General features: G+C 34.1%; 2 protein-coding genes across 2 annotated transcripts; both read left to right on the plus strand.

The window, feature by feature from the left end:
• The first annotated feature begins 338 nt into the window (after window positions 1–338).
• On the plus strand, window positions 339–1,376 carry LOC139870692 (uncharacterized). The gene is made up of 2 exons (XM_071858475.1): window positions 339–953; window positions 1,041–1,376. The coding sequence occupies exons 1-2, from the start codon at window positions 339–341 to the stop codon at window positions 1,374–1,376; spliced, it is 951 nt and encodes a 316-aa protein (XP_071714576.1).
• A 254-nt stretch (window positions 1,377–1,630) lies between these two features.
• On the plus strand, window positions 1,631–2,310 carry LOC139870693 (uncharacterized). The gene is made up of 2 exons (XM_071858476.1): window positions 1,631–1,807; window positions 2,005–2,310. The coding sequence occupies exons 1-2, from the start codon at window positions 1,631–1,633 to the stop codon at window positions 2,308–2,310; spliced, it is 483 nt and encodes a 160-aa protein (XP_071714577.1).
• Window positions 2,311–15,983: the final 13,673 nt, after the last annotated feature.

The raw sequence follows: 15,983 nt of genomic DNA on the forward strand, positions 1-15,983 counted from the left end.
TGCGGGATGTTGTGGAAACATTTGAGAATCTGCAAAGAATTAATATGAGGCTAAATCCTTCAAAGTGCAGTTTTGACAAAAAATAAGGAAAGTTTTTGGGATATTATGTTACTGATCAAGGCATTAAGGCTAATCCCAAAAAGATAGTTGCGATTGAAAACATGACTGCGCCAAAAACGATAAATGAAGTGTAAAGTCTAACAGGCAAGTTAGCGGCTCTAACCAGGTTCTTGTCAAAGGCTGCGGAAAGACAATTGCCGTTCTTTAAAACGCTGAAAGGATGTTTAAATCAGAAAAATTTTGTGTGGACCGATGAAGCATAATGCGCTTTTCAAGAAATGAAGCAGTTTCTCGCGATGCTGTCTATGCTCACTATGCCTCTAGAGTGCGAAATTTTGTTTCTTTATGTCTCAATTGCAAATGAGGCTTTTGGGTCAGTTTTGGTGGCAGAACGTGACAAAACGCAGAAACCAATTTATTTTGTCAGTAAGGCACTTGTAGTAAGTGAAATTAACTATACGCCAATGGAGAAATTTGTATACGCGTTACTTTTAACTTCAAGAAGATTACGGTGGTATTTTCAAGGGCATCCTATTCATGTTTTAACTGATTTACCGGTTAAACAATTTTTAAATAAGCCTGAAATATCTGGAAGGCTTGCCAAATGGGCAATTGAGTTAGGATCCTATGAAATAACTTACCTTCTGCGAACTTCTGTGAAGGGGCATTTTCTTGCGGATTATCTCGAAGAAATGACCGGCGAATTAGAGGTAATATATGAAAGAACAGAATTGAAACCTACGCAAGGTGAAACTTGGGATTTATTTACTGATGGTGCATCATGTACAGAAAGCGCAGACGCAGGATTAGTTTTGACAAGCCCAAGTGGTGAAGAACATACATACGCATTGTATTTTAATTTTGATGTTACAAATAATGAGGCTGAGTATGAGGTTCTACGGGCCGGATTAAACATTTCTCATAAAATGAATATCATAAAATTACGTGCATATGTTGATTCATAGTTGGTTTCAAATCAGTTTAATGGATCATTTGATGTGCATGAACTTTCTATGCAGAAGTACTTACACTTGTTAAAGGAAGCTGCAGAAAATTTTGAGCATTTTGAGCTTGCGCAAGCTTCAAGGAGCCAAAACAAAAAAGCTAACGCATTAAGTAAGTTGGCGTCTTTAACTTTTTCGCATTTTCAAAAACAAGTATGGGTTGAAGAGCTGTCCAATAAAGCAATTGATGTCAGATTAGTTTTTGCGGTTGTCGAAGAAACGCAACCAAATTGGATGGATCCTATAATTGCAAATCTGCGCAATAATACACTACCCGAAGATAAAAATGAGGCCAGATTAGCGCGCATCTGATCTTCTATGTATATCATTGAAAATGATGATATCAAAAATCCTATTATAGACCATTAACACGGTGCGTGGGTCCAGCAGAGGCAGAAATGCTCATTGAAGAAGTACATAGCGGTTCTTGCGCGCTACATTCTGGTTACAAAACCATTGCGTCAAATATTATGCGAATGTGTTACTTTTGGCCAACCTTATATCATGATGTTGCAAAAATAGTAAAAAGATGCAAAAGTTGCCAAAGGCATGCGTCGCGGAGTAGAATGTCACGGCATGACATGATTCCAGTTAATTCGCCATGGCCATTTTACAAGTGGGACATTCATATTGTGGGGCCATTTCCTGCGGGAGCAGGGAATGTAAAATTTTTAATTGTGGCAATAGATTATTTCACCAAGTGGGTGGAAGCAAAAGCATTACGCACTATTACAGGAGTGCAAGTGCGAAATTTTGTGTGGAAATATATCATTTGCCGATTTAGTATTCCCCTCGAAATTGTGAGCAATAATAGTGCACAGATAGCGAAAGATCCTTTTAAAAGTTGGTGCGAAGAAATGAATATTATTCAAAAAATTACTTCAGTTGCACACCCGCAAGCTAATGGGTTGTGCGAAGTTACTAACCGTGACATTGTTAGCGGCATAAAAAGCGCTTAAATGAAAAACGCACTGGATGGGTTGATGAACTCTCTAATGTGCTATGGGCATATCGCACAACTTTTAAAAAGAGTACCGGCGAAACACACTTCAGTCTAGCGTACGGCTCAGAGGCAATGATTCCTGCTGAAATCCTCGTGCCAACGCATAGGGTTGCCAATTTTGATGAAACTGCAAACAATGAAGCTTTGTGCGAAAATTTGAATTTTGTTGAGGAACGCAGATTGATAGCTGCGATAAGAGAAGCGAATAACAAACAACAGATTGTGAAATATTACAACAAATAGGTGCGTGCTTTTGCCTTTGATGTTGGCGAGTGGGTTTTGAAAAATAATGAAGCAAGTCGCGCAGAAAATGTTGGTAAATTGGGACCCAATTGAGAAGGTCCTTACAAAATAATAGCAATAGATGCGGTTGGTTCTTATCAGCTCGCAGATGTTGAAGGAAGAACTATTCCTAATGCATGGCACGCTACATTGTTGAAAAGATATTACACATAGTTTCTAATTGCGCAATGATTTTCGCGTAGAAAAATTTAAATTGTTGAAATTCTGTAATGAGAGATGTATATGCAATTTTTGCAAATAAATGACAAGTACTTTACTTTATTGCGAATGATACATATTGTATTGTAGGTGTAACTCTGTTATTTGTAAAATGGTTAAAGTCCATAAACAGAGTAAACACGCAGTACTTTTAATAGCGAAGGAAAAGCCCGCTATAATGGATCATAAATTATTATTAAAGTGTTAGCGAAATGATGGAACTTATGCATATTATTTCCTAAGATTGTGAATTTGCCCAACTTATATGCTTCGCAATAACACAATTGGTGTAATTTCAACACATTATTTGCCTAAGGATCTTTTCAGCGGACTTAGTAGATTCATAATGTATATAAATATACGATTAAAGATTGTTTCGTAACAGTAAATATTTATTATGTGCACAATAATGAATATCAAAATTGCAGAGGACAAGTCTAGAAATTATGAATATAAAATGAAACAAAGCGCTATAAAAATAAACAATTGCAATTGAAATATGTGAAACTTTATTTAATAAAAAGACGCAGAGAAAGCTGTGCAACTTGTTACAAAATATATGCGCTACTAATTGCGCTTACAAACTAAGCCCTAATCTGCGCTATTTAAGTCGACATTGATAATATCCTCAACTGTTGCTTCTTTATTCTTGATGATTGCGAGAACTTTAGGGATGGGGATTTTATTTATATCCGCCTTCGCTGTTCAAAAAGGTCATGCGCCTCATCAGGACTGCAAACCAGCTACACTATATCATCTGGTAGCGGATCTGGTATCTCGCAAACTTCGGAAAGGCGAGATAAAAATTCACACGTTCACGTTGCTGAAGTGCAGCAATGTATGTATGAAAGTAATCAGAAACACGACAAGAATCCATAACTTTTTTCCCAAAGAAGGGCAAGTGTTGGCGCAGCAGAGAAAATTGTAATTCCACAGCTACTTTCGCGAACTTTGCTTCATCGCGCTGCTTGGAGAGCTTGACAAGCTCCTCTTTCATGGTCGCGTTGGCCGCTATCAAAGTTTTTTCATCAATTGCTTTCGAAGACATTGGTTTCTTCAAATCTTTCGCAGCTTCATTGGCAACTTGAAGATCTGCTGAAAGAGTGGCACATTGCTTTTGGGCATGGGCTGCTTTGGCACGATCCTCTTCAAGTTTGAGCTTTTTGCTCTTTAATAAACCGTAAATTTGCTCCTGACGAGAAATCATGTCGAAGGCCGAATTGAAGGCCATATAAAAATCTTGCACGACGCAGTTATAAGCGTCAACAGAGTTGAGCTTTGCAAACTCTTGACGCAAGTCATCTGGAATCGCCAGCTTCATCTGCTGATATTGCTCCGTTGCAGCAGATGGGGTGGCGCAGAAATTTTCAGGAAGACCATCGATCTTCATTGAACTTATTGGATTTGTGGGAGTACGAAACATGTCCTCATACTTGGTGAGGGATAGCTGGCTTGGCTCCGGAGGAGTGCTACTTTGATCAGCTGCAAAAATGCACACAAATGCAGTTTAATTAATAAGCATTGAAATAATGTGGAATATCGTTACATCATAAAATTGTATGCGGGAGCAAACTTACTAGTTTTGGCTTCAGAACTGTAGTCTAAAACAATTGGGTTCTCAACCAATTCTTTAGTGCTTGACCTGGACCTTTTCTTTTGAAAAGGAATAGGTGACACAAGCTTACGCTTGTTTCTGTTAACCTCTTCTAGAGTGGTTGCAGTAGCATCCTTCTTGGATGAAGAGGAGGGAATTTTCACTTGGCGATGAAACTCTTTGGGTTTTCTGCTTAACAAATCTCTTGGATCTTCATTTTTGCAAAGTGAAAGAACTTAGAAGTTGTAAATTAAAGATTGATTTTTTATGCAAGAGAAAGAAAGAATGATGGCAATGTGAATTTTTCAACTAATGATCACCAATATATATATAGGTGAATTAAAAATGCAACGGTTCAATTTAACGGGTATAAAACGCATGGAAATACTCTAGGAACGCAAATATAGTAGTTATTTTGCCTACGTCTAACGGTAATATATTTGTTGCGCTAATTCTTATCGTGGATCGTTTACATGGATATTCTAACTACATTTTTTTAAAGTTTATAATGTTATATTTCCTGCGAAAATATAACTCAATAAACTGGGGGGACTTGATCATATACATAGTCATGTATATGCATATTATAAGTGCAAAAGGCAAAGCAAATGTAAGTGAAAACATGAAATTTCCCGTTCATATTGATTATAAACATTCCATATTAATTGATTTCGTTGCGAGGTTTTGACCTCTACGTTTTTCAAAGACTGCATTCGATTTTAAAACAAACCATAACCTTTAAAATATTACGACGATTATCAAAAATGATAATCTAAAATATAGCGTTTTCACACGACCATTACATAATGGTTTACAATAATATTACACATCAATATATGTCTTCGAATGCAGTTTTTAAACAATATTATACAATCATGCTGACTCAAACTCTTGTCCATAAATTAGCATGCAATAGCGGAAGCTCTTAATAATCACCTGAGAATAAACATGCTTTAAACGTCAACAAAAATGTTGGTGAGTTATAAGTTTAGCCTATATATTTATCAAATCGTAATAATAGACCACAAGATTTTCATTTCCATTTCTCAATAACATGCAAACTTCATAAAAAATCATTCATATGAAGAACACCTGGTTACCGACCTTAACAGGATGCATATAGAATATCCCCATCATTCTGGAACTCTCATCGGACATGATAAATCGAAGTACTAAAGCATCCGTAACTCGAATGAGGCTTGTTGGGCCAAATAGATATATCTTTAGGATTCATGTCAATCGGTGGCAATTATAATAAACACCAATTCTTAGGATACCAAGCTAAAAAGAGGCATATTCGGTTCGATAATTCAACATAGAATGTAATTTTTGATCACTTGTGTCTATTTTGTAAAACATTTATAAAATTGCATGTATTCTCATCCCAAAAATAATAGATTTTTAAAAGTGGGACTATAACTCACTTTCACAGATTTTTTACTTCGTCGGAAATTAAGACTTGGCCACAGATCGATTCACGAACCTATAACAAATATATACATATATATCAAAGTATGATCGAAATATATTCACAACATTTTTCATTACGTTTTAATGAATTAAGTTTGTTAAGTTAGCAGTCCAACGTTAGTAATCTACAACTAGTTGTCCAGAGTTAGATATACAGAAATAAATCAATATAAATTATCTCGAATCAATCCACGACCCAGTGTATACAAGTCTCAGACTAGATCACTACTCAAAGTATATATATTATTTTAGAATCAACCTCAACCCTGTATAGCTAACTCAAGCATTACTGCATATAGAGTGTCTACGGTTGTTCCCAAATAATATATATAGATGGGTCAATATGATATGTCAAAACATTGTATACGTGTCTATGGTATCCCAAGATTACATAATATATGTTAGAATATATGTATAATACAATATAAGTTAGTTAAGTTATGATTTGTATAGATTTGTTACAAATTTCATTTAGCTACAACAAGTAAAATTATCCAATCTTGTTTTACCCATAATTTCTTCGTTTTAAATCCGTTTTGAGTGATTCAAGTTGATATAGTTTCATAATGAACTGAAATTTATGAAACTAAATAGAAAAAGTATAAGTTTATAGTCATAAATACAGGTTACAAGTCAATTTTGTAAGAGGTAGTCATTTCAGTTGAAAAATGACGTCTTGATGACCATTTTAAAAAAACATACTTTCACTTTGAGTTTAACCATGATTTTTGGATATAATTTCATGTTCATAAGAAAAATCATTTTCAAAGAAGAAAAACTTTTAAATCAAAGTTTATCATAGTTTTTAATTATCTAACCCAAAACAGCCCCCGGTTTCACTACGACGGCGTATGTCCGGTTTTACGGTGTTCTTCGTGTTTCCAGGTTTTAAATCATTAAGTTAGCATATCATATAGATATATAACATGTGTTTAGTTGATTTTAAAAGTTAAGTTAGAAGGATTAACTTTGTTTGCGAACAAGTTTAGAATTAACTAAACTATGTTCTAGTGATTACAAGTTATAATCTTCGAATAAGATAGTTTTATATATATGAATTGAATGATGTTATGAACACCATTACTACCTCATGTATAGTAGGTAAACCTACTAGAAATAACAAGAAATTATCTAGAGCTTCAAAGGATCTTGGATGGCTTGGAAGTTCTTGAAGTAGAATCATGACACAAAAACAAGTTCAAGTAAGATTTTCTACTCGAATTAAGATAGTTATAGTTATAGAAATTGAATCAAAGTTTGAATATGAGTATTACCTTGAATTAGAATGATAACCTACTATAAGTAACAAAGGTTTCTTGATCTTAGATGATTACTTGGAATGGATTAGAAAGCTTGGAAGTATACTTGCAAACTTGAAAGTATTCTTGATTTTATGAAACTAGTACTTATAGCATTTATGAAGAACACTTAGAACATGAAGAAAGAACTTTAGAGAGTTCAATTTGATGAAGAAAATTAAAGAATGAAGGTGTTTGTATGTGTTTTAGGTCATGATATATGGATTAGATATAAAGGATATGTAAGTTTGTTTTCTTGTAACTAAGTCATGAATGATTAATAATATTTTTGTAATCTTGCTAAATAATTCATACTAGATTACAAAGAATGGTTCCCACATGTTTGATGACTCATTAAGGGCTGCTAAGAGCTGATCATTGAAGTGTATATACCAATAGTATGTACATCTAGGAGCTGTGTATTGTACAAGTACGAATACGGTTGCATACGAGTAGAATTGTTGATGAAAATGAATGAGAATGCAATTGTAAGCATTTTTGTTAAGTAGAAGTACTTTGATATATGTCTTGAATTCTTTCAAAAGTGTACTAATACTTCTTAATATACTACATGTATATACATTTTAACTGAGTCGTTAAGTCATCGTTAGTCGTTACATGTAACTGTTGTTTTGAAACCTTTAAGTTAACGATCTCATTTAATGTTGTTAACACATTGTTATTATATATAATGAGATATTAAATTATTACATTATCATGATATGATGATGTATGAATATATCTTAATATGATATATATATATATATATATATATATATATATATATATATATATATATATATATATATATATATATATATATATATATATATTAAAATGTCGTTACAACGATAATCGTTACATATATGCCTCGTTTCGAAATTCTTAAGTTAGTAGTTTTGTTTTACATATGTAGTTCATTGTTAACATACATAATGAGATATATATATTTATCATTTTATCATGTTAAATATAGTGTAACAATACCGATACATATGTATTTAGTAAGTCGTCGTTATAACGATAATCGTTATATATATCGTTTCGAGTTTCTTAACTTAGTAATCTCATTTTTATGTGTTTAACTCATTGTTAAAATACCTAGTGAGATATTTACTTATTATAATATCATGTTAACTATATATATATATCCATATATATATCATCATATAATTTTTACAAGTTTTAACGTTCGTGAATCGCCGGTCAACTCGGGTGGTCAATTGTCTACATGAAACTCATTTCATATAATCAAGTCTTAACAAGTTTGGTTGATTAACATGTTGGAAACATTTAATCATGCAAAAATTGTTTTTATTTAATATATATAATCATGGAAAAGGTCGGGTCACTACAGTACCTACCTATTAAATAAATTTCGTCCCGAAATTTTAAGCAGTTGAAGGTGTTGACGCATCTTCTGGAAATAAGTGTGGGTATTTCTTCTTCATCTGATCTTCACATTCCCAAGTGAACTTGGGTCCTCTACGAGCATTCCTTCGAACCTTAACAATTGGTATTTTATTTTGCTTAAGTCTTTTAACCTCACGATCCATTATTTCGACGGGTTCTTCAATGAATTGAAGTTTTTCATTGATTTAGATTTCGTCTTACGGAATGGTGAGATCTTCTTTAGCAAAACATTTCTTCAGATTCGAGACATGAAAAGTGTTATGTACCCCGGCGAGTTGTTGAGGTAGATCAAGTCGGTAAGCTACTGGTCCGACACGATCAATAATCTTGAATGGTCCAATGTATCTTGGATTTAATTTCCCCCGTTTACCAAATCGAACAACGCCTTTCCAAGGTGAAACCTTAAGCATGGCCATCTCTCCAATTTCAAATTTTATATCTTTTCTTTTAATATCCGCATAGCTCTTTTGTCGACTTTGGGCGGTTTTCAACCGTTATTGAATTTGAATGATTTTCTCAGTAGTTTCTTGGATAATTTTTGGACGCGTAATTTGTCTATCCCCCACTTCACTCTAAAAAATCGGAGACCTGCACTTTCTGCCATAAAGTGCCTCAAATGGTGCCATCTCAATACTCGAGTGGTAACTGTTGTTGTAGGAAAACTCTGCTAATGGTAGATGTCGATCCCAACTATTTCTAAAATCAATAACACATGCTCGTAGCATGTCTTCAAGCGTCTGTATCATCCTTTCACTCTGCCCATCAGTTTTTGGATGATATGCAGTACTCATGTCTAGACGAGTTCGCAATGCTTGTTGTAATGTCTGCTAAAACCTTGAAATAAATCTGCCATCCCTATCAGAGATAATAGAGACTGGTATTCCATGTCTGGAGACAACTTCCTTCAAGTATAATCGTGCCAACTTCTCCATTTTATCATCTTCTCTCATTAGCAGAAAGTGTGTTGAATTGGTGAGACGATCAACTACTACCCAAATAGTATCATAACCACTTGCAGTCCTTGGCAATTTAGTAATGAAATCCATGGTAATGTTTTTCCACTTCCATTCTGGGATTTCAGGTTGTTAAAGTAGACCTGATGGTTTCTGATGTTCAGCTTTGACCTTAGAACACGTCAAACATTCTCCTACGTATTTAGCAATATCGGCTTTCATACCCGGCCACCAAAAGTGTTTCTTGAGATCTTTGTACATATTTCCCGCTGTGGGATGTATTGAGTATCTAGTTTTATGTGTTTCCTTAAGTACCATTTCTCTCACATCTCCAAACTTTGGTAACCAAATTCTTTCAGCCCTATACAGGGTTCCATCTTCCCTAATATTAAGACGTTTCTCCGAACCTTTGGGTATTTCATTCTTCAAATTTCCTTCTTTTAAAACTCCTTGTTGTGCCTGCTTTATTTGAGTAGTAAGGTTAGTACGAATAATTATATTCATGGCTTTTACCCACATAGGTTCTCTATCCTTTCTACTCAAAGCGTCGGCTACCACATTTGACTTCCCCAGGTGATAATGAATCTCAAAATCGTAATGATTTAACAATTCAATCCACCTACGCTTCCTCATGTTCAGTTGTTTCTGATTAAATATATGTTGGAGACTTTTGTGGTCAGTATATATAATACTTTTGACCCTATATAAGTAGTGCATCCAAGTCTTTAATGCAAAAACAACAGCGCCCAATTCCAAATCGTGAGTCGTATAATTTTGCTCATGAATCTTCAATTGTCTGGACGCATAAGCAATTACCTTCGTTCGTTGCATTAATACGCAACCGAGGCCTTGCTTTGAGGCGTCACAATATATCACAAAATCATCATTCCCTTCAGCCAATGACAATATAGGAGCCGTAGTTAACTTTTTCTTCAACAATTGAAACACTTTCTCATGTTCATCCTTCCATTCAAATTTCTTCCCTTTATGCATTAATGCAGTCAAGGGTTTTGCTATTTTGGAAAAATCTTGGATGAACCTTCTGTAGTAACCAGCCAGTCCTAAAAATTGGCATATATGCTTCGGAGTTTTTGGGGTTTCCCACTTTTCAATGGTTTCAATCTGTGCCGGATCCACCTAAATACCCTCTTTGTTTACTATGTGACCGAGGAATTGAACTTCTTCCAACCAAAATGTACACTTTGAAAACTTAGCTTACAGTTTTTCTTTCCTCAGCAACTCTAGCACTTTTATCAAATGTTCTTCGTGCTCTTGATCATTCTTTGAGTAAATGAGTATGTCATCGATGAAAACAATGACAAACTTGTCAAGGTATGGTCCACACACTCGATTCATGAGGTCCATGAACAGAGCTGGTGCGTTAGTCAACCCAAACGGCATAACCATAAACTCCTAATGACCGTAACGCATTCTGAAAGCAGTCTTCGGAATATCATCCTCATTCACCCGCATTTGATGATACCCAGAACGTAAATCAATCTTCGAATAAACTGACGAGCCTTGTAGTTGATCAAATAAGTCGTCGATTCTCGGTAGTGGGTAACGGTTCTTGATGGTAAGTTTGTTCAACTCTCGGTAGTCAATACACAATCTGAATGTACCATTGTTCTTTTTGACAAACAAAACAGGAGCTCCACAGGGTGATGTGCTTGGTCGAATGAAATCACGTTCTAAAAGTTCTTGTAGTTGGCTTTGGATTTCCTTCATTTCACTGGATGCGAGTCTGTATGGAGCACGTGCTATTGTTGCAGCTCCTGGTACAAGGTCTATTTGAAATTCAACGAATCGGTGTGGAGGTAGTCCCGATAATTCTTTTAAAAATACTTCGGAAAATTCTTTTGCGACGGGAACATCATTGATGTTCTTTTCTTCGGAATTGACTTTCTTGAGTGTGCTAGAATAGCATAGCAACCTTTTCTTATTAGCTTTTACGCCTTCAAATTACTAATAAGATTTAGCTTCGCGTTGCTCTTATCTCCATACACCATTAAGGGTGTTCCTTCTTCTCGTACAATGCGAATTGCATTTTTATAACATACGATCTCTGCTCTCTCCTTTTTCAACCAGTCCATGCCAATTATCACATCAAAACTCCCTAACTCTACTGGTATTAAATCAATCTTAAACGTTTCGCTAACCAGTCTAATTTCTCGATTCCGACATATTTTATCTGCTGAAATTAGTTTACCGTTTGCTAATTTGAGTAGAAATTTATTATTCATAGACGTCAATGGACCACTTAATTTAGCGCAAAAATATCTACTCATGTTAACGTTGTTCTAGATAGGTATTCCACCATGTTAACGTTGTACCTGTGAAGGTATGCGTGACGTACTTCACCCTATCTTCTTCAGTACATTTACTTATGGCAAACACCGATTCGACCTTCTCGGTCCACCGTTTCAATTCGATTGGTCCTTTAGTTCTATCAAATTCCAAAGGTTTAAAGGCAGTAAATTCTTTGTAGGAGCATCCTACACGATTTCTTATGGCGTTAGTTGCATTGCTAGATTCGGAGTTATTATTGTTGTTTTGCATTGCAGCCTGCACTGCGGCTATGTTGGCAGCAAGAAAAAAACGGAAGTCTTCCTCGCTCATGTTCAAGAAAAATACGAAAGTCTTCAAAAATAGCCAAAAGAATTAAGTTAATCATATATAATATTAAGAGTTGTCAATAGTATTTCGTAGCATAATATGAACTTATTTATAAAAGCTTTTTCTTCATATTAGTGTTTTATAAATTTTAATTCGAGTAGTACCTACCCATTAAGTTCATACTTAGTAGCTAACATACAATTCAACTACTACAATTCTATATGAAAACTGATAATAATATCTCGCGTTCAAACTTTTATATAATATTTTACAAACTTACAATATCGCTATTTTACATTTAGCATGAAATATAGCACACAATAACTTTAATACAAGGCAGTTGCGAAGACAATTCTAGTTAATACACAAGTCGTTCAGCAAAGGCAATAAAGACTCGTAATTCATAAGTCCAGAAATAAGTCATGCATTCGGGTTTTACTAGTATTATTTCCCATCCTTGATCTTGTGGAAAATAATCGTTGTGAATGTTGGCTAGGCAGCATGTTGTAACGTTTTCAAAATGACGGGGGTTACGTAATACCCAACAGCCCCGTAATAATCTAAAAATATTATTTCTCACCCCAACTACTGAATCCGTCACTTGTGGGAATGTTTTATTTAGTAGTTGCATTCCTATGTTCTTTTTCTCAATTTGGTGAGAAGCGAACATTACTAACCCGTAGACATAACATGCTTCTTTATGTTGCATGTTTGAAGCTCTTTCTAAAGAACGAAGTCCTATGTTGGGATAGGTAGAGTCAAAATAGGCTCTCAACCCGTAGCGTAAAATTGCATCTGGGTTCCCCGCATTCAATGCTTTAAAGTAAACACGGCGTAACTTATGGTCTCCCCAATGTGATATACCCGATCTATTAAAGGATAGCCTTTTATAAACTAAGGCATGCCTGGAACGTCTTTCAAATGTTTGACAAACTAATTTTGCCATAAATAATTGTGCTGATGAACTCTGATCGACTCTAGACAAGATTTCATCAATCATGTCCCCGGGTAGGTCTTCTAAAATATTCGGTTGTCTATCCTTAACGTCCATTGTGTGTTTTTATACTGTAAAATAGACGAGGATTAGATTTGTAAAAGATAATTAACAAACAATACAAGTAATTTTTACATATAACATGAAAATAAAGCACACTACAATACATATATATTACACAACATGATTACAACTCTTTATTCTGACTCACTCATTTCTTCCTCTTCGGACTTGGTTCGTTTCGCTAATTTTCTAGGGATATATGGTGCTCCCCTAATACGAGCCGTTCTTTTCTCAAATGGTCTAGAAAAACCTGGTGGCTTAGATGTTCCCGGGTTATAGTGAAAGTTTAAGAAATACGGGTGTTTACGGTACACCCCATCAGGGTACTTCATGTTAACATAAAGTTCATCGGTTTTGGGCTCGGGTTTTTCTATTTTGATGCCTTTTCCCTTATTGTTTTCTTTTGCTTTTTTAAATTGGGTCGAGGTAATTTCTATAACATCATCGGAATCCTCATCGGGATTCGATTTATCAGAAAACTGGTAATTTTCCCAATATTTTGCTTCCTTGGCGGAAACACCATTGACCATTATTAACTTTGGTCCATTGGTTGAGGATTTTATTTTATTTATCTGTTTTTCAGTGGTTCCTAATATTTCCCCCTCCGGAATCTCTTCTTCCGGTTCCTCTTCTTCCGGTTCCTCCTCTTCCGGTTCCTCTTCGGGAATTTGTGAATCTTCCCAATATATATTCGACTCTTCATTATTATTAGGTGAGTCGATGGGATTTGTACTAGAGGTAGACATCTATCACACAATATCAAACACGTTAAGAGATTAATATATCACATAATATTTACATGTTAACAATATATAGTTTCCCACAAAAAATGTTAAGCAATCGTTTTTCAAGTAAACAAGGTCGAAGTCCAGACTCACTAATGCATCCTAATGAACTCGATAAGATACACTAAAGCAAATTTCTGGTTCTCTAAGACCAACGCTCGGATACCAACTGAAATGTCCCGTTCATACTGATTATAAACGTTCCATATTAATTGATTTCGTTGCGAGGTTTTGACCTCTATATGAGATGTTTTTCAAAGACTGCATTCGATTTTAATACTAACCTTAACCTTTAAAATATTACGAAAATTATCAAAAATGATAATCTAAAATATAGCGTTTTCACACGACCATTACATAATGGTTTACAATAATATTACACATCAATATATGTCTTCGAATGCAGTTTTTAAACAATATTATACAAGCATGCTGACTCCAACTCTTGTCCATAAATTAGCATGCAACAGCGGAAGCTCTTAATAATCACCTGAGAATAAACATGCTTTAAATGTCAACAAAAATGTTGGTGAGTTATAGGTTTAGCCTATATATTTATCAAATCGTAATAATAAACCACAGATTTTTTACTTCGTCGGAAATTAAGACTTGGTCACGAATCGATTCACGAACCTATGACAAATATATACATATATATCAAAGTATAATCGAAATATATTCACAACATTTTTCATTACATTTTAATGAATTAAGTTTGTTAAGTTAGCAGTCCAACGTTAGTAATCTACAACTAGTTGTCCACAGTTAGATATACAGAAATAAATCAATATAAATTATCTCGAATTAATCCACGACCCAGTGTATAAAAGTCTTAGGCTAAATTACTACTCAAAGTATATATATTATTTTGGAATCAACCTCAACCCTGTATAGCTAACTCAAGCATTACTGCATATAGAGTGTCTATGGTTTTTCCCAAATAATATATATAGATGGGTCGATATGATATGTCAAAACATTGTATACCTGTCTATGGTATCCCAAGATTACATAATATATGTTACAATACATGTATAATACAATATAAGTTAGTTAAGTTATGATTTATATAGATTTGTTACAAATTTCATGTAGCTACAACAGGTAAAATTATCCAATCTTGTTTTACCCATAATTTCTTCGTTTTAAATCCGTTTTGAGTGATTCAAGTTGCTATGGTTTCATAATGAACTCAAATTTATGAAACTAAACAGAAAAAGTATAAGTTTATAGTCGAAAATACAGGTTACAAGTCAATTCTGTAAGAGGTAGTCATTTCAGTCGAAAAAACGACGTCTTGATGACCATTTTGATAAACATACTTCCACTTTGAATTTAACCATGATTTTTGAATATAGTTTCATGTTCATAAGAAAAATCATTTTCCCAGAAGGATAACTTTTAAATCAAAGTTTATCATAGTTTTTAATTATCTAACCCAAAACAGCCCCCGGTTTCACTACGACGGCATATGTCCGGTTTTACGGTGTTCTTCGTGTTTCCAGGTTTTAAATCATTTAGTTAGCATATCATATAGATATAGAATATGTGTTTAGTTGATTTTAAAAGTTAATTTAGAAGGATTAACTTTGTTTGCAAACAAGTTTAGAATTAACTAAATTATGTTCTAGTGATTACAAGTTATAATCTTCGAATAAGATAGTTTTATATATATGAATTGAATGATGTTATGAATACTATTACTACCTCAAGTATAGTAGGTAAACCTACTAGAAATAACAAGAAATGATCTAGAGCTTCAAAGGATCTTGGATGGCTTGGAAGTTCTTGAAGTAGAATCATGACACAAAAACAAGTTCAAGCAAGATTTTCTACTCGAATTAAGATAGTTATAGTTATAGAAATTGAATCAAAGTTTGAATATGAGTATTACCTTGAATTAGAATGATAACCTACTATAAGTAATAAAGGTTTCTTGATCTTAGATGATTACTTGGAATGGATTAGAAAGCTTGGAAGTATACTTGCAAACTTGAAAGTATTCTTGATTTTATGAAACTAGAACTTATAGAATTTATGAAGAACACTTAGAACTTGAAGATAGAACTTGGGAGAGTTCAATTAGATGAAGAAAATTGAAGAATTAAGGTGTTTGTATGTGTTTTAGGTCGTGATATATGGATTAGATATAAAGGATCTGTAAGTTTATTTTCTTGTAACTAGGTCATGAATGATTAATAATAATATTTTTGTAATCTTGCTAAATAA

Source organism: Rutidosis leptorrhynchoides, chromosome 10 (genome assembly GCF_046630445.1).
Source record: "Rutidosis leptorrhynchoides isolate AG116_Rl617_1_P2 chromosome 10, CSIRO_AGI_Rlap_v1, whole genome shotgun sequence".
NCBI classification, from domain to species: domain Eukaryota; kingdom Viridiplantae; phylum Streptophyta; class Magnoliopsida; order Asterales; family Asteraceae; genus Rutidosis; species Rutidosis leptorrhynchoides.